This window comes from Ahaetulla prasina, chromosome 2 (assembly GCF_028640845.1).
Source record: "Ahaetulla prasina isolate Xishuangbanna chromosome 2, ASM2864084v1, whole genome shotgun sequence".
In the NCBI taxonomy this organism is placed as follows: Eukaryota; Metazoa; Chordata; class Lepidosauria; order Squamata; family Colubridae; genus Ahaetulla; species Ahaetulla prasina.
In genome coordinates this window covers 210,880,392-210,904,807 of record NC_080540.1, presented here as the reverse complement: position 1 = coordinate 210,904,807, position 24,416 = coordinate 210,880,392, and the positions used below count along the sequence as shown (strand labels likewise).

At 39.1% G+C, this 24,416-nt stretch overlaps 1 protein-coding gene across 1 annotated transcript in view; it reads left to right on the top strand.

Annotated features, from left to right (window-relative positions):
• The window catches only part of SVEP1 (sushi, von Willebrand factor type A, EGF and pentraxin domain containing 1), a 159,204-nt gene extending 146,924 nt beyond the window's left edge, over positions 1-12,280 (top strand). Inside the window, exons 46-48 of the mRNA XM_058173212.1 lie at positions 5,178-5,273; positions 6,756-6,849; positions 8,457-12,280. Of these exons, the coding sequence (XP_058029195.1) occupies positions 5,178-5,273; positions 6,756-6,849; positions 8,457-8,487 (221 nt within the window). The 3' untranslated portion in view covers positions 8,488-12,280. The remainder of the gene's footprint in view (positions 1-5,177; positions 5,274-6,755; positions 6,850-8,456) is intronic.
• Positions 12,281-24,416: the final 12,136 nt, after the last annotated feature.

Genomic DNA, 24,416 nt, shown 5'->3' with positions numbered 1-24,416 from the left:
TTTTTGCTTGCGCCTCCATTCCATATTCCAAGTACTGATTACACTGGTTAATTTCCTCCAAGCTCTCATCCAAAACATCCCCATTTTTTATCAATTCGTATTTTTGAATAATTAAATACATTCTTTCTGTATAATCCTGTATAAAGTCACGAATCCATTCTTCTGAAAGAACCTCCATGGCAAAGTTCTTGCTGAGAATCCCCTTATGAAATACTTAAATAAACTAATATAATCCAACAGTCCACAGTCCAGCACAATAAGATAAAATCTCCATTCAGTTTCACTTTCTCAGCAAGTAAATGCGATTTTTCTTTTAAGTATTCACAAATAGTGTTTCTTAGCTTCTTAGCTTCTTAGTTATGCAGCTTGCTCCTTTCCACTTTACTTCGCTGTACTTTCACTTCCTCTAAAACGCCATTTTAAACAGTCAGTTAAAGCAAGGGGGGGGAAAAGTTTCTCTTTTTAAAAGATGGAAGTCAGGAAATAAAAAATACTTGCAATCCAATAATTGTTCACTCGTGCTTCTTCCGTCTGCATGTAGGAATCCACAAAAAGAAATCAATAGAGCAGAGGTGGACACCTTCCTCTTTTCCTGCTTTTGCAGGAGCGCACTGAATACTGGAGATTAAAGGAGGATTCAATGGGATTCAACCTTTCGGGACTTTGCATAACAAAAACAAAGCCCCTAGGGGAATCTACCACTCTCCCCCCTGCTCTTTCTCTCTCTTTCAACCAGAGGGAGAAATTGAAGCCGGGAACAGCTGTTTTTCACTGTTTTCACCGGCTTTTACGATATCCAGTGCGGAGTGCCTTAAATTAGGCACCCAGCGAAAAAGGTGGGACCAACCGGAAGTCGTCATTCATCTTTTATCTTCCATGTGTTAAAGTAAATGGTGTGAAAATTATCTTTTCTCTACAAGTTTAGGGCAATGTTAAAATATAATCCCAATACTCTATCTTGACATCGATCACCACATTATTTAAACATACATATTAAATCCACCTTTCAACCTCTAATTATTGCTTTTATTCTATTATTTAAAGCTATATAACCTTATTTCTACTTCTATTCTAACTTTTAATTAGGCCCCCATTATATTAAATAACATTTCCTTTCTATCCATCATTTCTCGCCCATTTTAATATTTCAGTTCTTGTTTGTTTTTTGGCATGCCTCCCATACTCCTCTCTTGGATCTTTGTCTCTATCTGCATCTACTTTTTACTATTTAGACTGAAAACTCCTCCCATCTCTATCATCATATGCTGCCAAGCCTCCAGAGTATCTGCCCAAACCCAATCTCTCTTTCAAAGGTATCTTCCCATTCCATTTTTAAATCTCTTAAAATATTTTTTCCCTGATTTATTTCATTAGTCATTATAATCCTTATTATCTTCTCCTTCTTATCTTCTTGTTTTGTTTGTTGATTTGTCTGTTCTGTCTTTTCCTCCATTCTTTCCATTGTCTCCTCCCTTTCCTGGACATCTTGATCTTTATTCATTGTCCCTTGTAAAATATTTTCTATTATCCCATCTATGCTTTGCATTAAATTGTTTATCTCCCTAAAGTTCTTTGTCATAGTATCCTTAATGCTTTGGAACATCAACATGATTTCTTTTGAACTTCTACTCATTTCTGTTTTGGTAAAGTCCACTCTTGCTCAATAATCCAAAAACCATATATACCATATGTTGCTCCTCAAAGAATACAATAGTCACAGTTCTTTTATGACTCAGGATTATTCCCTCAGACGTTTAGGTAGTCCAGGAAGCTCTCCAAATATCTCCTTATATCTACTCTATGAGTTTAGTCATATATCTTAGCATTCAAATGTTGCTTTACTTAGGTATCTTCCTTGTTCTCACAGTTGAACCTCCCATAGTCATACAGTAGATAAATATAGAACAGTAAGTATCACCACAGTTCTCCAAATAAATGTTTTTTATTTTTCTTATCAAAAATTTTCCAGGCTTATAGAGTATGGTATATTTTCATTAATCAGTAGATGGCGCTCTCAGCTTAGGTTTCAGTGTTGTCTCAGTTCTAACAGGTATTTAATCCAATTTTAATTCAATTTATAAAAGTAAAGTCAATTATTAAAGTAAACAGATCCAGCATTTTAAAATGCCTTTCCAAAATAATGCTTGTCCAATTTAACCATCCGATTTTCTGTGCTTTAGAATTTTTAACTTTTCCCCTCTTAGTTCCTTTCTTTTGGGTCTGTATTTTTTCTCTATGTGGTTATTCGCCACTTTAACAAATAGTTAAGAATCTCTTCTGAATTTTTTTTTCCTCTTTTCTTTTTAGGATTAAGTCTAGGGTAAAAAAGGAATCATCTCACCCAATTCCATTCACTGTTCATTTACACCACTTTCTTTGTTGTCTTGGCTATCCCAGCTTCATGGCAGCCATTTTTGGCTGCCTCTTCTCGTCGTGAGGGAGAAGGAAGAAAGTCCTGAATCAAGAGGGAGAGATTTTGACTCTCCACGACCTACAGGGTGCCCTCTTTTTTTCACCACCACTCCAGGGTGCTTTACTCCTTTTGGAGCCCTTTAACAGGGAGAACTCTGAGTGGGAGCGCAGAGACCCGCTCCTCATGTCCAATCTCACTGCAATGTCAGCCGGAAGTCCTCAACTGATGAAGCTTCTTGGATGAGAAGCAAAACGTCGTCTTCTTCCTCAAGGAAAAACAGTCCAGTTGCCTTTTGAAAAAGCACCTTTGGGATATCCTCTGTTGACTTTACCCAGCCTTTCTCCCATGACAGGGCAAGAATTAGGGATGAGGGACACCCAGTGGAACAGCTAGTAGTTATAGAATTCTTTCCAACAAGTGTATTTTGCATTTGTTAGTACTGAAAAAATTGAGGATTTCCTCCTCCCCCCCCCCCAATATAAAGCATGGTTCAGTTTATTTCTTAGTCTACATAATAACTAGTTTTTTTGGACCTTAATGCAACTCTCAGTTCTACTCTAATGCACAAATATGAATCCATATCAATAACCATAAACCTTTGGTGGAGAATGCAATCCCATACCCAATTCTCCATAAGCAATTGAGAGCCAGCTTGACCTAATGGCCGTAAAGGCATTGTAAAGGCTAAAAACCAAAAAAATGTGAGTTTTAATTCTGTTTTGGGTATGAAGCCAGTGGGGGGGGCTTTGAGCCAGTCATTCTTTCTAGGAAGAACCTAATGGCAAAACCACACCTGAAATTGCTGCCAAGAAAACCACATTGGCTTGTCCAAGCAGTTGTTGGAAATCAAGACTTACTCGAAGGCAGACACATGCAAAAGTTTCATTGAACTGATTATATTTACTCTAGTTGTTCAGACTCCATAGGCTGCTAATGTAGGGCCATTGCTAAGTATTACTCTACTGATGCAAAGCAAGGAATCTTTAAGATGCATATGAACCAACAATGAAAACTAGTGATGGATCCAGGCACAGAGTTTAAGAAATGCAGCTGTGTAAGCCTGTTTCACAACTGCTACAATATGTGCTGCTCTAGAAATATGCAGTTACGCATTACCAGGATGCAAATATCCAGAAGATCACTAAGAGGCAGCAAAGATACTGAAAAATCCTTATTTACTGTTGTCTATGGAGTTTCTCAATCATCCAGGTCCTGGTTACCAAAGGTACTTTTTCAAAAGACAACTGGACTTTGTTTTTCCTTGAAGACATTTCCCTTCTGATGCAAGAAGCTTTTTCAGTTTTGACCTCTTTACCTTTGTTTGTGGTCATCAGAAATTTGGTTTGGAGATTGTATGCAATGTGGTAGTCCAAAATATACAGTCAAAACCATTCTTCCATCTCCTGCTATGACCATATTCAACTGAAATAGACAGTAATATAAAGAGCATCTGGTCCACATTATTCTCATTTGTTAGTATTTTTACAGCCAGCTGAACTGATTATATACAAAATTTAAAGGGGTTGAAAAATGTAAGCCTGAATTTACACTTCAGAGGGAGACCTGCTAGCGTGCACTAAGAATTCTAGCTACAAGGATAAAGGAAGATGATATGTTCCTCATTGTTATTTATTTATCTTATTATCTTTAAGGGTTCTGTTAGTCATATATTAGAAATGCAGTATGTCCTATTGTCTTTTATCCAGAATAATGAAACATCCTATTGGTAGAATCTATTAGAAGAAGGAAAATAGGGTGAACTTTAAGGAAAATATTCTTTATTTTAATAGACTCAACTTGAAACTCACCTTACACGTGTTAATTAGATCCTAATTATACAAATTTTAAAGCGGATTGCTTTCCAATCAGTGTGGTCAGGAATATCTTGTTATCTAATTTTAAAATCTTGCATGTTCCAAGGTGACAGCATATTGATAAGTAGTAGCTCTGAAAAATTATATAACGATTGAAATCTTTATGAAAATAGTTATTGTGGCATAGAAAACTGAAGATTTATTTATAATTTATACATATATATATATGTATAAATCAGAAAACAAATATATATATATATATATATATATATATATATATATATATATATATATATATATATATATATATATATATATATATATATATATATATATTAAATATATAAATAAAGATTTATTTATAAACTTAGTATCTATTATACCCAGGCTGTACTTTCTCTCTCACCCACATAAAAACCTCTTAATTTATTATTTACAGAATCAGGATGTATTTTGAGTTCCATTTTGAAAGGTGTTACTTTAAAAATAGAATGAAGATGAAATACATTGTTAACAAACAGAAATCGGGGAATTATTCTAATAAAAATGTGAAGATTTATGCTTTGAATACTGAGTTTCTAATATATTAAATGAATACTTCATTGACGGAAAGCAAAGGGCCTTTTGCTTAATGTTATTTTCTTTTGTGCCACTTGTACCTAAAATTTATTCTGGAGTGAGTAGAAATATCAAGAATTTTATGAAATTAAGATTTGTGGCACACTATCAGTCACTCCTTAATAATTAGAACTAATTTATTATATGTGATAATAAATGTATCAATTTTTAGGATTCTAGGAAGCTCTTTGTGAAGACCAACTAAGCCTTTGGAAAGTGATGTGGGGGGAATAATTGTTCTAATTTCGTGAGAAATAGAACCAGGGTTATTTATTTATTTGAATGAAATCTTCTTTCTTCTTCCCACTTCCACTGCCTTTTTTTTCCTTCAGCCATCTGCATCCTGCATTGTCTGAATGGAGGTCGATGCGTGGCCCCTTACCAATGTGATTGCCCAACTGGATGGACAGGCTCACGCTGCCATCAGGGTAAGCACATTTAATTCAGAATTTCCTACAACCTCCTAATAGCACTTTAATATAAAGCATAAATGCAGCTTAACCAATGAGTTCTGGGGAAAAAATCAGTAAAAAGAACCAGTCAGTACAAATAGCCCTCATTTACCCTTTCACCCTTTTGCAACCATTCCTCAATTTAAGACCTCTGCAGGCTTGTCAATCAAAGGAAAGCTGAAATAAGATCAAAAGCACAGTTGTAATTTCACTTAGCGACCATTCACTTAATGACCAAATTGCTGGTCCCAATGGTGGTCTCTGAATGAGGACTGCCTGTATATTTTTACATGTCTGGTCTGGAAATGCATGTCTTTACTACCTTCGTATTATTTGGAAGTTTAGAGGAAATAATTATGAAACATTGCTGTGGTTTTCAAGCATTACATGTTTCAAGGCAGACGATTCTTTGAAATCAGTGGTTTAGGAGAAAGTTTGAAACCTTTCTCTTAATAAGCTATCTGGTACAAAATGTGATTATTTTCACAAACCATAAATCACTCACAGAAACATCTCCCTAGCCCAGGGTCAGAAACCTTAAATGCTCAGAGAGCCACAAAGGTCCTAACTGGAAGCCCCCATTCAATTCTGGAGCTGACCGGAAGTCCGGTTCCCCCATCATAGTCTCCTCCTAGCATGGCGTCCTTTTTCCTCTACCTGTCCTAACTGAAAGCCCTATCAATTGTGGAGCCAACCAGCAACAGGGAGCCGCAGCAGGGGGATGAAAGAGCCACATGCGGCTCCAGAGCCACAGGTTGCTGACCCCTGCCCTAGCCAAACCGGCCAAGCAATATACATTTTTCAATCAGGACCTGTTCGGAAATACTATTTCAGTCCTAATTAGCTGAACAAAAAAAAGGCACTTAATAGTACCATGGTATCATATAGACACCATTTTACTGCATATGTAACTTTTTCTATTTCTAAAGCCATATAATAACTGTCAGAAAATTTCCATGTGTAGCCACAATATTTATTTTGCATTCATATTTGAAAGGACATACATGTTTTCATATTGCTTCTCTGAGATATTTGAAAGGCAAATACAAGGGATTTTAAAATGGAAAGTTATGAAGGATTAGCATCTTTAAAAAATACATAGCTAAATTCAATTTCTGCAAAGGTAATTTTGTTGAATAAGGACAGTATGACATGTGTTTCTTTTTTTTTTCTTAACATTCTTCATATTCTTCAGCTCAATTTGCATATGAAAACTTATCTGTATTCTGTTCACCTTGTATACCTTCTTTCAAATGAATTGCTTAAATACGTTTTGTACTGTACAGCATCTAGTAATACCTTTTGCTATTTTGACTCATTAGGTGAACACAAACAGCTATGCTATTTCAGTATTACTAGGTACTATTTATATAAACAGTAAGTAATGTGATCCCAAATGTTGGAGCATACCCTAATTTGCACTAAGTAGTAATGCCTCTCTATGATCTTCCAATGCAGCTGTTTGTCACTCTCCATGCTTAAATGGTGGGAAATGTATACGACCAAACCGATGCCATTGTACTTCACCATGGACTGGACATGACTGCTCTAGGTATACTTGTCATTTTCTTGTGAGATGTATAACCTACCCGGGATTTTTTTTACTCACCTTTTTTGGTCTCTTTCAATCTGTTTTGCAGGCCAGCTTGCAATTTCCATTTGAGCATTAATCCCAGAGAATTAGTTAGCAATAGAACATTTGGGAGACCTGGCTGTTTATAAGAAAATCTGTTGGCTTGAAGAAAGGCTTGAAACCAGATGCAGAGTAGTCTAATACAAGATATTTTCCTGAAGTATTGGCGGTACCTCATTTTAAACCATGTTATTAATTCCAAAAATGAGTCCGTGCTAGCCTCACTCCAATATACATTTACAATTTACCCATGTTAATTAAATTACAATTTACTCATATTAATCCCAAAAATTAGTCCATCCTAGTTCCATGCCGATTTAGATATACTTTATAATACGTTCAACTAAAGCCAAAGTTCTGCTGCATTCAATATTCACTTTGAACAGAACATCTGTTGGAACTAAGGGAGAATGTGCTGCTTGGTTGGAAGAGATTTTCCCTTAAAATAAGGAGCAGCATTCAAAGCTCCTATTTCTGTCTACGGAGAGTTTCAATCATCTAGGTCATGATTGACCCAAAGGTGCTTTTCCAAAAGGCAACTGGACTTCCTTGGTTTTTTTCCCTGAATACGTTTTGCTGCTCATCCAAGGAGCTTCTTCAGCTGTCAGTTTAGTTCATTTCTTCAGAACTGAAGAAGTTTCTTGGATGAGAAGCAAAATATTTTCAAGGAAAAAACCAAGAAAGTCTAGTTGCCTTTTGAAAAAGCACTTTTGGGAATTCCAGAGTTTCTTTCTGGGTTTCTTCACACAGGTTGTGATCAGGGGTAAAATGCTCCCAGTTCGGACTGGATCAGCTGATCTGGTAGCGATGGCGGCAGGTGGTTCAGAGAGCCGGTAGCAAACATCCCTCCAGTAGCAAAAATCTCTTCCCCCACCCCACCCATGCCCCCCCCCCAATGCCCAGTCGCCTATTTCTCCACTTGTCACTTCTTTTTAAAAAAAATGTTTTTAAAAGGTAAAAAAAGGCTCTGACGATCACAGCTGAGCCGTCAGAGCCTCTTTTTTTTACTTTTAAAAGCATTTTTTTTTACAACCTAGTCGGCCGAATGGGTTATAAAAAAATGCTTTTAAAAGGTAAAAAAGACTCTGACGAACCAGCAGAGCCTTTTTTTTTACTTTTAAAAGCATTTTTTACAACCTATTCAGCCGAATAGGTTGTTAAAAAAATGCTTTTAAAAGTTAAAAAAGAGATCGCGTGCCACAGCTGATCACACACCCCCGCGTGCGCAGTGTTCTACTTACCCCATGCCTCCTTTTGGTGTGCACTGTGCGTGTGTGCGCATCTTGCATTTGGTGCATGGTGTGCACGCGCAGGCGCAGCCAACAAACCAGTAGTAAACCAGTTCAGATTTCATCACTGGTTATGATATATGTGCAAAGGCCTTGTTTCAGAGGTGTACATACCTTGCTATGTTACAATAGAATCCCCCTTATGCAGCCAAATCAGATTTATCTTTGCATTTCATTATCTGCCAAGAATAATGGACTCTTCCCCCCCCCCTTTTCTTTGCTTGTCTACTAACCTAGGAAACGGAAATCTGGATTCCACCACTTTTAATTTAAGAGCAAAAACTATGAAGACTCTGATTCCAATCCAGTGGATTTTGGTACTACAGTCACTGTAAAATCAAATATAGTGGATTTTTTAAAAACTGTTTCGAATTTATTATTATATTTTTTTTCTTAAACATTTAATTAATGTTTGAATGGAAGCGTCTGTATGGGGTTTTTTTCTCTTGCAGAAAGATACATGCTAAAAATGTTGCTGCTGTCAAACACACAAATGTACAAATTTTGTTCACTGAAAGAGAAAACCTTACAGTCTTTCATATTATGGGTGCAAAACTCTTATGTCTAAGTTGTATTCCATGGCCAAAAAAGATGCTTGCATTGGGGATGAAACTTAATTAAACTCATATTTCCTTTCCCCCTCCCACCTCATGTAATGATGTAACATAAGTGAAAATGTAAGTGAATGCATTAGACTTAAGAACTATGATTTCTCAGATCTTAAGTCGAACCTTCTTAAACTTGGTCTCGTCTCTCTTATTGGATCCACTATTGAAAGCAATTCAGAAATAGAGAGATGAACGATAAGACATGGAAAAGAGGAAAATTCAGTGTCTCCATCATGATCTTTTTATATGCTAACGTACCTGATATCTTTTATAAGTAAATGAGATGAATAATAAATGACTGCCCTGTTAGATCTGGTTTTGGTCTAAGAAACCTCCTACAAACCATTTGTCTATTTCATTATAGTAGTTGCAAGATGAACAATATTTAGTTACTGTAGTTTGATGGAACAAATTTGAATCTAGATCAGGGGTCTCCAACCTTGGCAACTTTAAGCCTGGAGGACTTCAACTCCCAGAATGCCCCAGCCAGCTTTGGGCATTCTGGGAGTTGAAGTCCTCCAGGCTTAAAGTTGCCAAGGTTGGAGACCCCGATCTAGAGCATCAGGCATTCCAAATAGTTCGAAGTTGGTAAATAAGAATATTTTGTTTTCAAAATAAATCTGAATATATGAAGGCCACCAACCCCACCACTCATGCTAAGGAAATACTTAAGGTATTTTTCCATGGCTTGGAAGACTGTTGCTTAACAGGGAACTCCCAATATGGAATTATTTCAGATTTGATAAGAATACTAAAAAACCAGAGACCCAGTCCATGTTTTCTTCTATGTAGGCCAGTGAGTGGGCTATCTGTGAAGGAAAAAGAATGGGGAAGGGAGGAGATACGTCAGTAGAGACTCAACTGCCTACAAAAATGTTTTGCTGGATGCTAAAATCAAGCCTGTTTACTGGGGAAGGTACTTGTTATTTTATCATGGATAAATATTTAAAATATATGTGGATTTGGTGAATGATTAGCACTTAGTTCAAAATAAGTAAAACAGTAGTTGTCTTTCCAATGGAAAAAAAAGTGAAAATCAGATTTCGTGTTTTTGATATTATTTGCCAGAATGCAACCCTTGTCAAAACATGACAAATAGCTTCCAGTTTCCATTGAAATTAATAAGTAGTTGTTACTTATCCTGGATTTAAAATTTAAGACTTTTTTAAAATAACATTCCTCAACATAGTCATTTCTCAGGAAAAGAATTGCTGGGTCCCAATTGAAAAGGCAGCATGGTAGTAGTAAAAGCCAGTAATACAAAAAGGCTGTTTATTACAGTTGAATACTGTAATAATTATATCCAGAGACATCCACCGGAGTAATTTAGTTGCTGCTAAGGTGAAAAGTGGGAAAGACAACTAATGTGTTTGTTTCTTACTGCATTACTTTCCTGTTAAGACAGTGCATAGGTATTGCAATGGATGCATCTGTATTAGCACCTTTTTTTCACAAATGGAACCTTATATATTCGAAGCAATTCTCTTTATCTTTCCCTGCTCTATTATAGCAATTTTATTTCAGATCAGGTTGAAAGTTACTCTTTCCGTAAGCAAAAACTGAAGGGTGGACATAACATTAAATGTGTATATGGGAATAGCATGACTAATTTTCTGTGGAGGAAAGTTTCCTGAGAGGTTTGATAATGACAGTGACTAAAATAATAGATTTGAAAAGAGAATGCTTTTTTCCTCATTTTTCCCCCCTCTCCTTGTATTGCATTATTTGCTGTATTGCACTTGCTGGTTTCTTTTTATTTAGCAGAGAGGTCTCTTGCTGATAGAGACAAGACACTCCAAATTAGCAATCTACCTCCAAGGGTTGCGCCAACATACATTTTTCTTCACAGCAGCGTGGAGGTGGTGTGCAATTCCCTTCTGGGATTTTGTTAGAGAGACTTGAAATTTTTAAATGTTCTCCCATCCGAATACTAGCCATGCCCAACCCTGCTTGGCCTAAGAACCCAGAGTGTATCAACTCGGTGCTACAGAACACAATGCAAAAATAAATATTATGAACGTATTAAAGCAAAGCATACGTAGCCACCAGTGAAAGACGTATGTCAGACACTGTTGGGTTTTGTGGTTTGAATGATATGGGCAGAAACAGCAATTTGCGCATATTGAGTTTTTGGGAGCCATGCTTAAATTGTTCAGATTGCACACTTTTCTATTGTTTTGCAAATACTACAATCTGAAACATCTGCAAATCTTTACAGATGAGAAAAAACGTGATTAATTCATATCTGTAGTATACTACATATATTTATAAATACTATGCCACCCTATTATAATTTGTTCTGTGGACAGGGACTAGCCCAGTGTGTAGATTCAACACTGTAATTCCACTTCCAGTTTATTGAGGAAGCTGCATTACAGTATAGAAGTGAGTAATTATAGCTTGTATGGTCACACTATTTATCCATGTCTTTCCCTTCTTGGGCATGCTTGCGTATGTTTATAATTTTACACTCAAGTTCTTTCAAAGGATTTTTAGTCATTTAGAAGGAAGAAGCAGACCTAAAAAATTTTCCTCCTAAGCATTTTCCAAATTAAAAGGAAAATTGAAATACGTGTTCAGTTTTAAGCAGGAAGCAAAACCTCTGAGAGACAGCAATTTGCTTATTAGCACAACAGCAGTTAGTAAATAAACCCATCCATATTTTTTCTAGTAAGAAATTGGGTTGGTTTTTTTTCACTCATTCTAAGAGCATCTATTACTAAAACTGAAATACATCTTATTCAAGCTCTTCCAGAAAATATAGCAATAACATTTTCAGTGGCTGGCTTTCCATCCTAATGATCTTTAAGAGGCTTCCAATTCCACATTAGTTTTTAATATATGCAGCCCATTCTAAGAAATCCATTTCACCAGGCCTACACCCGGGAGGTGGGGGGGGGGGCAGATCCTAAGTCAAGTATGTATAAAATTTCAGCTAGAAGACTAATCTTCATAAAATGGGAAAAGAACTCTAAAATAAATAAGCCATCCTTGTAGTACCTTTTTCTTTGCAAGATTCCTTCTTTTCCTATTTATTCACACACACTGTATATGAATGGCTGTACTATGAGCCAAAATGTTTGTCTGGCAAATGATAGAAGATAACATACAAAAATGAAACAATATTGCTTATTTTCAGTACTAGCTGTTCATACATTTTCCCCACTTATTTGAATTAATATAGAAGGTGCAAAATCTGATCTAAAAAGGATGTACACGATCTAGGTCTGCGAGCAGGAAGTGTGATGCCTGAAAGGAAAAAGCCGGAGAGTCAAAATTAGGTGGTTGTTCTTCTATTATTACATCCGTAGAAGAAGAAGAATTGCTCTTTTTTAAACTACGGTTTAAACCCATAAAATATATTGTAATTTATGTTACCACCTGTCTTGTGTTTCAACAATTTCTATGTGATGCACTTTACATTGTAAATAAAGTTGCACCCCATTTAGTACCTGTAATCTAATTTGTGTTTCTTCTTTGGGTAGCTATTTGCTGCTGCTGGGATAAAAAGCTTATTTGGTGGCATAGGAGAAAGTACTGAACCTTTCTAATCCACCATTTTAGCTGCTGCTGCTGTTAGAGCTGAACAAAGCTTCACAAAAGTGCTTTGAAGCAACCTTCAAAGAGTAAGAGCTGGGTGTCAGTGGAGTAAGAAGCCCATAGCTGTTCCCAAAATAATCTATGCAGTCTGCGCCTCTCACAAAAGAGACAAACTTCTGTTTACACCGGAAGAATCCAAGAAAAAGAATTAAGAACCTTTCTGTCTGAATTTGCCCATATGTATATGTTTCTCATTTGAAAATACTATAGAATATTTGCTGGAATTCATGTTTTGTTCCTTTAGCTTTCTTCTTAATAAATCTTGCTGATCAGAGAAAGAAGGAGGAGGAGTCTTGTTCTTGGGATTAACCACTTCCAGTCTAAGATGCTACCAGAAGCTTGACCAAAAAAACTGCTTTGTGAACAATACTGCCCTTTCTCACCACCACCACCCCCATTCAAAAGAAGCAGCCAAGCGGCTTCACTGGACATTCCTTCAAGCTTTTTGCCTGGTGGTTTTAGATGATGAAAATCTACAAATGCCTTGTGTTTGCCTCAGATACTGAAGCCTTGATGTGACCCAGAGCATCTTTTAGAACAGACAAGTCATCACCACGTCTTGAAAGGGCAAGATGAATCGCTGTGTTTTGGGGAGGGGGGCAACACCTTGTTGGTCCTGAGCCATTTTGTACAGGCCTGGGCATTGCTGTTTATTAAGAGTCTGAAAACTGCAACACAAGACTAATATAACCAGACTGCCAAAAAGATATAAAGGATGACTGGTTAACATATTAACTGCTGTTAGGGCAACAGATGTGTCCCAAGCCATAGCACTTTGTGTGTGTGTCCACCGGATTCCTGCCAATTGCACGGACAAGTCCCTGCAATTTTCTCAGCAAGGTTTTCAGAAGTGATTTGCTTCCTCCTCGGGCAGAGAGTGAGTGGCAGGACCAAAAGTCACCCAGCTTTTGGTCACCCAGCTGGCTTCATGCCCAAGGCAGGACTAGAACTTAAGTTTCCTGGTTTCTATCTGGGTTCCTTTAACCCCTAAGTATTGTACAACTAGAACAGAATAGAATAGAATTTTTTATTGGCCAAGTGTGATTGGACACCCAAGGAATTTGTCTTGGAGCATATGCTTTCAGTGTACGTAAAAAAAAAGATCATCAAGAATTCTAAGGTACAACACTTAATGATAGTTATAGGGTACAAATAAGCAATTAGGAAACAATCAGTATCAATATAAATTGTAAGGATACAAGCAACAAAGTTACAGTCATAAGTGGAAGGAGATGGTTTGATGGGAACGATGAGAAGATTAATAGTAGTGCAGACTTAGTGAATAGTTTGACAGTGTTGAGGGAATTATTAAAGTTATTATTATTAAAACTATTAAAGAAAACAGCAGTTTGTGTTATGAGTACAAATCCCATATGCTCAACAGAAAACCTGTTCAGCAGGTCTAGAACATTGGGCAGGCAAATTAGCTCTCATGAATAGAAGAAATGGTTATTATCAGCCAGCAAAATGCCGTTGTTTGCCAAAGCTCAAGAAACCTTTAGGGTAAAAAAACAAATAAATGAAAGAACGTGGTGCAGACAGAGTCATCTCAATAGCCGATCAATTATTGAGGGGAAAATAATGGAGTGGAACAGAGTAAACAAGGCTACATTGAATACTGTAGTGGAGAGTGCAGCACTCTTGGAAAGGGTTACAGACAGAGCTCTGTAACTCGCACAGCAACGGAAAACAGAGTTTAGGATGGAGTGCATCCATCCACATCCCTAGGTAATGTCCTGAATAGTGCTATGCCGTCTGACCTGCTGCACAAAGTTCAGTGGCTACATTACAGGTTCAATTTACGACCACAATTGAGCCTAACATTTCTGTTGCTGATCAAGATGGTTAAGTGAATTTTGGTCCATTTTGTGACCTTTCTTCCCACATTTGTGAGGTGAATCACTGCAGTTGTCAAGTTGTTAATAAGGCAGTTAAATGAATCTGGCTTCCCCACTGACTGTTTGTCAGAAGGTTGCAAAAGAGGATCACATGACCCCAGGACATTGCAACCATCTTAAATATGGGTCGGTTGCTAAGCATCTGGATTTTGATCATGTGACCAAGGGGCAGGGCTCCGGGGGTCATGTGAAAAATGATAATGTCACTTTTTTCACTACCATTGTCACTTCAAAGAATCACTAAATGAATTGTAAATTGAGGACTACCTGTATGTAAGGTTGAGTACACCACCTGCAATAGCCAGAATCTAAAGGAATTCCCAAAGGTGGCAAGAAGCGAAAAGCTAAGCCTGGGCTTTCAAATGCTCTGGTCCAGAAGGAGGGACAGGCCTGTGGCAGCAATGTAAATGAACCAGCTAGCAGCTGGAAATGGTCTGTGATAATGAGAAAAAGGTGTGGGGAGAAACTACTCAAGAGAGGAGCAAAATGGAGCTGAAGAAAGGAAATTGCAGCTAGATTTGGAAAAATGTAATCGATGGAGATGAAGGTAATTGGCATCTAGGGCAGAGGTGGGTTTCAGCAGGTTCTGACCAGTTCTGGAGAACCAGTAGTGGAAATTTTGAGTAGTTCAGAGAACCGGTAGTAAAAATTCTGACTGGCTTCCACTCCCATCTATTCTCTGCCTTCTGAGTCCCAGCTGATCAGGAGGAAATGGGGATTTTGCAGTAACCTTCCCTTGGAGTGAGGAGGGAATGGAGATTTTACAGTATCCTTCCCCTGGATGGGGAGGGAATGGAGATTTTACAGTATTCTTCCCATGTCATGCCCACCAAGCCACGCCCACCAAGCCATGCCACACCCACCAAGACACACCCACAGAACCGGTAGTAAAAAAAATTGAAACCCGCCACTGATCTAGGATGACGAGCTACAAAAAAGCAACAGAAAGGATTAGGGAAGCCTGTGTGATAAGTTGGGAGATGAGAATGAATGGGAAAAGGGAGAAGCTGCATAAATGGAAGATAAACGAATGGATCTACTTTGGAGTGACAGGTAGAAAACGGAATATTGTGTGTGTGTGTGTATTTGTGAGATGATAAACCTGAAAAGATGCAGAAAAATAGTGCGTGTTGAAGTTTGGATTTTGCCAGTTTTACGTAGATTTGGAAGTGAAGGGATGTTTATGAACAGCAAATGTTTGTTAAATATACAATTACTTCATTTGGTCAATTAAAATCATTTTATGTTACTGATATTTTCATGTGGTATTGTTCCAAATGGATCTGAGTAGTAATCATTTGTCTCAGTTTGTCAGATAATTACATATTTGAGGTATCTATATCACTGCACAAATAATATAAATTGATACAAATGAGGTAAACAATCTCAATTGTCCAGACTGCTTAAAAACAATGAGAGTTTATTGCTAGAGATAATATTTGAACTAAATTTTTGTCTCTGGGATTTAAAGTCTGAGAATTGGATTTTTATTAATGTTTACTTATTTTTTACTAGGTTCCAAATCTCTGGCAAGAAAACATCTTTTAGCATCACCCATTGTTCTGAAGTGGATGTGTTGTGATGGGCCACACCCATCATGGCGGTCATTTTGTGAAGGCCCCCATGGTACTCGAAGTCCATGATACTCAAATAGTTAAAAGTCTTATGTGGTCTAAAAATATTAACAATATTGTCTCCAATAGTCTCACAACTTTTAAAAACTGAGACAACAAAAGCTTAAAAACAAGCTGCCCAGAGTCACCTTATAGGGGAGATGGGTATAGAAATGTACCATAATAAATAATAATTTTTACTTTCTAGTCTTTTTATGAGGCAGATATAAAATACCTGACAGAAAGCAAATGTGAGTTAAAATTCAAAGGATCCTCAGAAAAAATAACAGGTGTATATACATACAAGTAGTCTTCGACTTACATCAGTTCATTTACTGACTGTTCAAAATTACAATGGCATGGATAAAAAATAACTTATGACCGTTTTTCACACTTATGACCTATGCAGCATCCCCATGGTCACTCACATGATGAAAATTCAGACACTTGGCAACTAACCCATATTTATGACTGTTACAGTGTTCCGGGGTCATTGTGACCCCTTTTGCAACCTTCTGACAAGCAATGTCAATGGGGAAACCAGATTCACTTAACAACCATGTTACTAATTTAACAGCTGCAGTGATTCCCTTAACAAATATGGCAGGAAAGGTTGTAACATGGGGCAAAACTCACTTAACAAATGTCTTACCTTGCAATAAAAATTTTGAGCTCAACTGAGATGGTAAATTGATGACTACCTGTATCTATCTTGTCTGAACAGCTGACAGCTGACTATCTTATCTGAACAGCTTGTTCAGATTAGTTGATATGGAACCTGTTTTTATTTCTTCCATCCCCCATTACACACATCTACATAATGGCCAGTTATACTCTGCTGGCTACAGCTTTTGTTTTAAAAAAAAGAAAGTAAAATTTTCAAATTTAAAACATTACCTTGAGGCATTTGCTCATGACAGCTATAGTAAGATGACTATTCTTCCAATTTTTGCTTCTCCAACAATAGGCAATGAATTGCAGAACAAGATGCAATTTCTCTCTTAACTCGAACAAAAGAGGTATGAAAAGCTGCCCATGATGCAGTAAAATGTCTTTCAAATATTGCCAGAATGCTGATGAATTTATATTACAAGAGTGAAGTATGAAATATTCCAAACTGATTTTGTTCCATGGGGCCAAACTTCACAGTCTGGACTGGAGAATTGGAGAAACCTGCCTAACTTCCAGCTTCCTGTCACCTTTTCTTAGAAATTCTTCTGGTATGTGTGGCTACTGTAAAGTTTTTGTGTTCAAGGGCTGTTCCTTCCATAATGAAACAAACGCCCAAACTCTGGGGTCTCCAAACTTGGCAATTTTAAGACTTGTGGATTTCAACTCCCAAAATTCTTCAGCCTCGCTGGCTGAGAAATTCTGGGAGCTGAAGTCCACAAGTCTTAAAAGTTGCCAGATTTGGAGATCTCTGCATAATCTATATCAATTTTCTATAGAAAAACTATATCTACTTGTCAGCAAATGGAAAACTGGAAGCAATCTTTAGTACCTATGTTTGCAACCAAACATCCAGAATCGCCCCAGAATGCCAGATCCACCCTCCAATTTAACCCAAGCAAATTGGTAATAAGCGCCCCACCAGCCTCTGTCTCTGAATTGTGTCCTCCCCCCCCACCCCCCCACCCGTCCCACTCCCGTCTCAGTCACTAGCAGTGGAAGAAATGGAGCCAGACCCATCTTGGGAAATGCATGAGAAAAGCATTCACATTCAGACTAATAAACTTAATATGGCAATCACAGCCCACAGAACAGCTGCATCAATCTAAATAGTGCTGCTTGAATAGTCTGGTTTTGTTTGGAGAATTGGGGGGCGGGGAAAAAACAGGCCATTGTGGTGCTGAGCTCAAAACACATGCCATATAAGCACATTTTGATTTCAGCGTGGAACATTCCAAAATTGAAACCTGAGTGAATTCCTCTGCCAGGGGAAAAGTGATTGAATCTTGGCACTTGGGGGCCAGGGGGGTGGGGGTGGGGGAATACCAGGACACGCTTCCATTCCATGCAGACTCTAGTTTTCCTGTGGAAACGGCTAGAAAGCAAACTAGAAGAAACTCCATTATGATTGCTTAGTGGATTAGATTGATGAACCCAAAAAATCAAGAAGGGGTCTGAAAAACTGCAAAGGAAAAGAAATTGGGGAGAAAAAGACAGAATTATATCATAGAAAATCTGATTGAATTGTGTAGGAAATTAGCACCCACCCCTAGAAGAATGAAATATTTTAGAAAATATTTAAAAAGGCAGAATATTATATTTCCCTGGATGAGAGAAATGGAGAAACATGTTTTAAGAACAAAGCAGCTTCCTGCAGCTTCCTGCCTCCCCACCACCACCTTTGTCAATGGGCCATTAAGGCCTCAGCCAAGCTCACTCATTCCCCCCACCTTTGTCAATGGGCCATCATCTGCAACACAATAGGACCCATCTAGCAACAGAAACTCACCACATGACACCTGGGAAGATTACATCAGCCAGCAAGGCTAGCTAAAAAAACCCACCCCCGGGAGTCTGACAACCAATCAGGACACTCTTCCTGTGCCCTGGGAAGTTCAAAGCTTAGAGAGAGCATAAAGCCAGAGCATGCACAGCACCTCGCTCCTTTTCTGTTCAGGAACTCAAGCCATATGATCCTGACTACCATTAAACCATCTTTCCAAGCAGTCTCCGTGTTTCCATTGTCTTTATCCCCACTTGGAACAGAACCCAGATGGATGTTTTCTTCCAACAATTGTATGATGGCTTTTCGGAGACTGCAGGGACACCATATATGAGGCAGGGAAGATCCATACGGATAATAACTTACTTATTCCAATAGCTTACGTATATATTACAGGCCTGTAGTATAATCAGAATCATGTTTAAAATGACAAATGGGGAAGGGGAAGCTGATAATTATCAAAGAAGCAGGAGGCACAAAGAAATAAATAACCTTTTCCTTCCTTGGTATAGGCCTGAGGAAAATCTCCTTTTTTGAAGCTGCTGTTGCATTTGGCTCTCATTTAAGTCTGTAAAGAAAATTCTGGTTTCCTGCAAGGCCTGTTAAGTTCCACCATATCCAGCCAACAATAATACCACTTGACCTGACATCAATGCTTTTGAAAACTCATAAACATACCAAGCAAAACAGTATTCTTGGATGGTTTTCATACTGAATTGCAATCTGGTTGCAAATTGTATTTTCCCAATCCTATTTGTATGCCATGAAGAGGGTATAATGGTTAAGGCACTAGGCCAAACACTGGGAGATGGTAAATTCTAATCCTGCCTTGGGCAGGAAGCCAGCTGGATAACTTTGGGCCAATCCCTCCCGGCTCAGCCTTAGGAAGGAAACAAGGACAAATGATTTCTAAAAATCTTCCCAAAAACCTTTTGTGACGAGTCCAGGCAGTTACCAACAATCAACATTGACTCAAAGGTGTGTGCACACATATGCACATAACTGTAGAGTGCACTTTCAAGACTGAAAAATTAACTCACTGGCTGTATTTATATATACAATTTTATAGCTGCCGATCTCAAACCAGCAATGCTAGGCAATGAACAATCATCAAAAAAAATTCAAAAAGTTTTAAAAATACAAAAATTAATATAAATAGCCAAACAATATTATAATCCACTGCATTCATTTTAAATTTGTATTGTTTAAGTAACTTTCAGCATTACATCACCAGGAACTAGCATCATGTGGATTATATACAAAGGCAACACCTGTAGTCTGTCCACCCAGAATTGAGCTCATAAAGTTTTTATTTTTCTATTTAATTAGTTTCCAGGTCTTCTGGCATGCAAAATATAAAGTTCATGACAAAGAATGACTCACACCTAGATCATGTTTGTTTAGGACAAATTAATTGCAAAAATGACTGTTATGTATTCATGTTTGTACCTTTAAATATTTGAGCGGGAAATCAGCACGTTGCTGATTGGTCGAAGCCTCCAGCAGAACTGTATAAAAGGAGAGGTTTTTCCCCCAGCCTGTTGCTGGGTTCACCCTATATTAAAGAGCTGTTGTCACTACCCTGGTCTCCAGCCTCGTTACTTCCCGAACTTAACATTGGCGACGAAGGTGGGATCTCGAGGCTAAGGAGAACCAGAACCGAGCTGAAGCACGATAGACCCGAACCCAGCAAACCCAGGGCAGAAAAGCGGAGATGGCCAGTTACACTCCGCCCGCACCGTTTGACCCGGCCAAAGAGAAATGGGGAACGTATATGACCCGTTTCGAAAGCTTTCTAGAAGCCAACGAACTGCACGGAGTTCCAGATAACCGAAAGAGGGCTTATTTCCTAAGCCACTGCGGTCCGGAGGTCATCGACATCGCGGAAGCCCTGGCAGAGCCAACGCCGTGCAGTCGGTGTCGTGGCCAACTCTGCAGACTTTACTAAGAACATCGCACGCTGCCGCGTCCAAATACGTGCGGCGGTTTGAATTGGAGAGCGAAGGCAGATGGAGGGCGAATCCATGGCGACTACATGGCCGCCTAAGAAGAGCGCCCAAGGACTGCGGATACCGTGACCTGGGCGAGGTGCTTCTCGAGCAACTCATCCGAGGGGTCAAAGACATCCGATTGCGCGGCGGCTGCTGGCAAAGAGCAACCTCACGCTAGCCAACGCCTGGACGAAGCCAGAGCACATGAAATGTCATCCCAAGCGGCAGAGACGCTGCAGAAGCCGGTCCCACAAAAGGCGAGCGCGAAGGCAACTCCGTGCACCAGGAGGAGGTTCAGACCGAATCCGGCGGTGAAGACGAGGAAGGGTCTGCCACACCGAGAAACGCGACAAAGGGGACCGAGACGAATGCGGAAGCTGCGGTCAACACCAGCGCCAACGCTGCAAGTTTAAAGACGCATGTCGGGCGGTGGGAAGAAAGGGCACCTAGCTCAAGTTTGTCGAGCGCCCAACCTTCCGCCGAAAATTCAAATCGCCAATCAGAGCGCGGAATCGGCAAGGCGGCCCGCGATTGGCTCAAACAAAAAGGCGGATTCCAACCAAACAACTGTGGTTATAGGCGGCGCACACCAAAGTGGAGAAGAAGATCTTCACCAAGCCAAAAATAGAGGGAGTACGGTGCCGGCTTGAAGTAGACACGGGATCAGCGATCACCATCATGTCCTGGGACACTTTGGCGAAGTCGCTGCCGTCCGTCGCAAAGCGCCACCTGCAAGCACAACGGCTACGAGTCCACGACTACCAGGGGAATCGCATCCCTGTTCGAGGGACCACCTCCGTCCGAGTCGAGTACGGTCCACATAAAAAGACCCTGCCCATCACGATCGTCGAAGGAACTCTGCCCAGCCTGTTGGGACTAGACTGGTTTCGTGCCCTGGGCATGGGAGTGACTGGCATCTACAGAAGTGACTATAACCTGAAAGACATTCTCTTTAACGAGTTCGAAGATGTCTTCAAGGACTGCCTGGGCAAGTACAAGGGACCCCTATTTCCTTCAACTTAGACCCCAGGTAGCCCCCATTAGGCTTAAGGCGAGGAGAGTCCTTTGCCCTAAAACCAAAATCGATAAGGAGCTGGATAAGCTCATTAATCAGGGATTTTGGTGCCAGTCGATCACGCAAAGTGGGAGACGCCAATCGTCACCCCATCAAACCGGACGGGTCAATTAGAATTTGCGCTGACTACAAGGCGACGCTTAACAAAGCCTTACAGAAAAGCGCTTACCCGTTCGTGGTGCAACACTTATTGCACTCTTTGGGGCAAGGGCAAGTCTTTGCAAAGTTAGACTTGGCCCAAGCCTACCAACAACTGCCAGTAGACGCCGCACAGCCAAGCCCAAACGATTGCAGACGCACAGGGGGCCTTCAAGTGCACCCGATTGCAATTTGGGGTCAGTGTGGCACCAGGGCTGTTCCAAAACCTGAATGGAACGACTACTGCAGGGCTCCCAGGGTAGTTCCTACTGATGATGTCCTAATTTCAGGGGAAAACATGGAGGAATTGGGGGAGCGGTTAAGAAAGGTTTTGAGCATTTTCCGGACAGCCGGATTAAAAGTCAAGACAAACAAATGCCAGATAGGGGTCGAATCTGTTGATTTCTTGGGCTACCGGATAGACAAGAAAGGAATTCACCCTACTGAGAGCAAGGTCAAGGCAATTAGGAAGGCTCCAGCGCCCAAAAACAAAGCAGAGCTGCAGGCATTCCTGGGATTGGTTAATTTTACGGTCTTTTAAAGAACAAAGCAACTGCTATGGAACCGCTGCATAGGCTCTTAGGAAAAATACTGTTTGGTCTTGGGGAAAGTCAGAAAATAGGGCTTTTGAAGCAGTAAAGAACCTGCTCTCAAGTGATAGCCTGCTCATCCAATATCACACTCATTACCCCTAGTGCTGGTTTGCGATGCCTCCTTATGGGGTGGGGCTGTACTCAGCCATAGACTTCCAAACGGCACAGAAGCCCCTATAGCGTTCTACTCTAGAACGATGTCCTCCCAGAGAGGAACTACTAATTTGCAGAAGCAATTATCTTTTAGCTTGGCTTCAAATGAAATGGAAGAGTCAATTATATCTGCTAAATCTCCAACCTTTCAGAATATTATCTCTCAATCTCATTAAAATTAAGCTTCAGTTCTGAGCTAGACTACACAGCCAGGCAAACTCCCATGGTCTAGCTTTTCCGATCTTTCAGAATCCATGAAAGGGAAGCCATGACTGAATTCTAATACAGAAATCCCCATTACTCTATTTCAGAGGAAAAATACAAAATAGAAAGTAGTAGCCCAAAAAAATTAAATGCAAAACTTGGAAGGAATTACAGCTATCCTGTATCTAGCGCCATCACTATATCTACAATTTACTGTTGCTTCCCATATCTTCCCATATTTTTTTATCTTTGCAAATACTTTAATCATAATCAAGTCAGTTGTGCTTTTAGATTTAGTCCATATGAAAAGGCTGAGGATTAAATTACATTGCTGAAAGACAACCCCTATTGGATTCATTTTCAGCTTCCCTATCCAGTGCTTAGCTGCCTCAAAAGAAAGTGTTGACATGCACAAAAAAAACCCAAGTATTAAAAATCCTAACTTGTTATTAGGCGTGATACTTGTTGCTTTAGATGAATACACTTCTGGCTAACTTGCTTGGTGGAAATTAAAATCTCTTATATTAGTATGCAGGTATACTTGACAGATGGGCAGGGTTAGCAGGAAATTCACATAAGGGCCATCTCAAATGATCAGAAAACCAAGTATTTTTTTTTTCATAAAAAAGTTTTATTTTTACAATCATATCAAACAGCTCATCCAATGTACAGTTATATACGATTAGTCGGGCTTGCCCAGTCACTACCCCCCTTTTTAACACTCTTCCCTCTTCTACCTTCTTCTACTTTCCAGACCTTCCTCTCCTTCTTTTATCTACATCCTCTCCTCCCTCCACCCTACACCTTCCTTCTCCCTCTTCTACCCCTCTTCCTTCCTCTTCTCCTCTTTCCTACCTCCTACTCTCTCCTCTTTTCTCCCTCCCCACCGTTCTAAAATGGTAACTGGGCAGACCCGACCCTACATTAATTATATTTATACATCTTCAATAATCCCTGTACATTAACCATCACTCCATCCTTTACCCTCAACCCCCAATTCCTCCCCTTACCCCCACCCCCACCCCGACTTCCCGGAACAAAATGCAGGGTATCAAAACTAACAATCATAATCCAAAATAATTCCTAAATTATAATCTCTAGTCACTCCACACATAATCACATTCTCAATTCCCCTTTCCTTCAGAAATATATCTAATACAAAATATTTCCTAAATTTACTCATATGCTATTCGATATTTTTTTATCTGATACTTATTTTGAATATAATCAATCCACATTTTCCATTCTAAAATATATTTTTCTTGTGTATAGTCTTTCAAGTAAGCAGAAATTTTTGCCATTTCTGCCAGATTTGATACTTTGAGTGTCCATTCTTCAATTGTGGGTAATTCTTCTTTCTTCCAATATTGAGCAATCAAAAGTCTCGCGGCTGTTATTAAGTTCAAAATCAATTTAGTCTCTATAGCTGTACAATCCATAATTATTCCTAATAGAAAGAACTGTGGAGTAAACTTAATCTTCTTTTTCAAAATATTCTCCATGATCCACCATACTTTAATCCAAAATGCTTAACTTTTTTACAAGTCCATCATATATGGTAATAAGTGGCATCTTCACAATCGCATCTCCAACATTTAGCCTGTACATTAGGATACATACATGACAACTTTTTGGGGTCTAAATGCCATCTATAAAACATCTTATAAAAATTTTCTCTCATATTTTGCGTTTGTGTAAATTTAACATTCCTCACCCAAATTCTTTCCCAAGTTTCCAACATTATTGATTGCTGAAAATTTTGTGCCCACTTAATCATACAGTCCTTAACCAATTCAGTCTCTGAGTCTATTTCTACTAATACATTTACAACCTCTTAATATGCTGTTGGCCTTGATCTCTCATTTGTTTTAA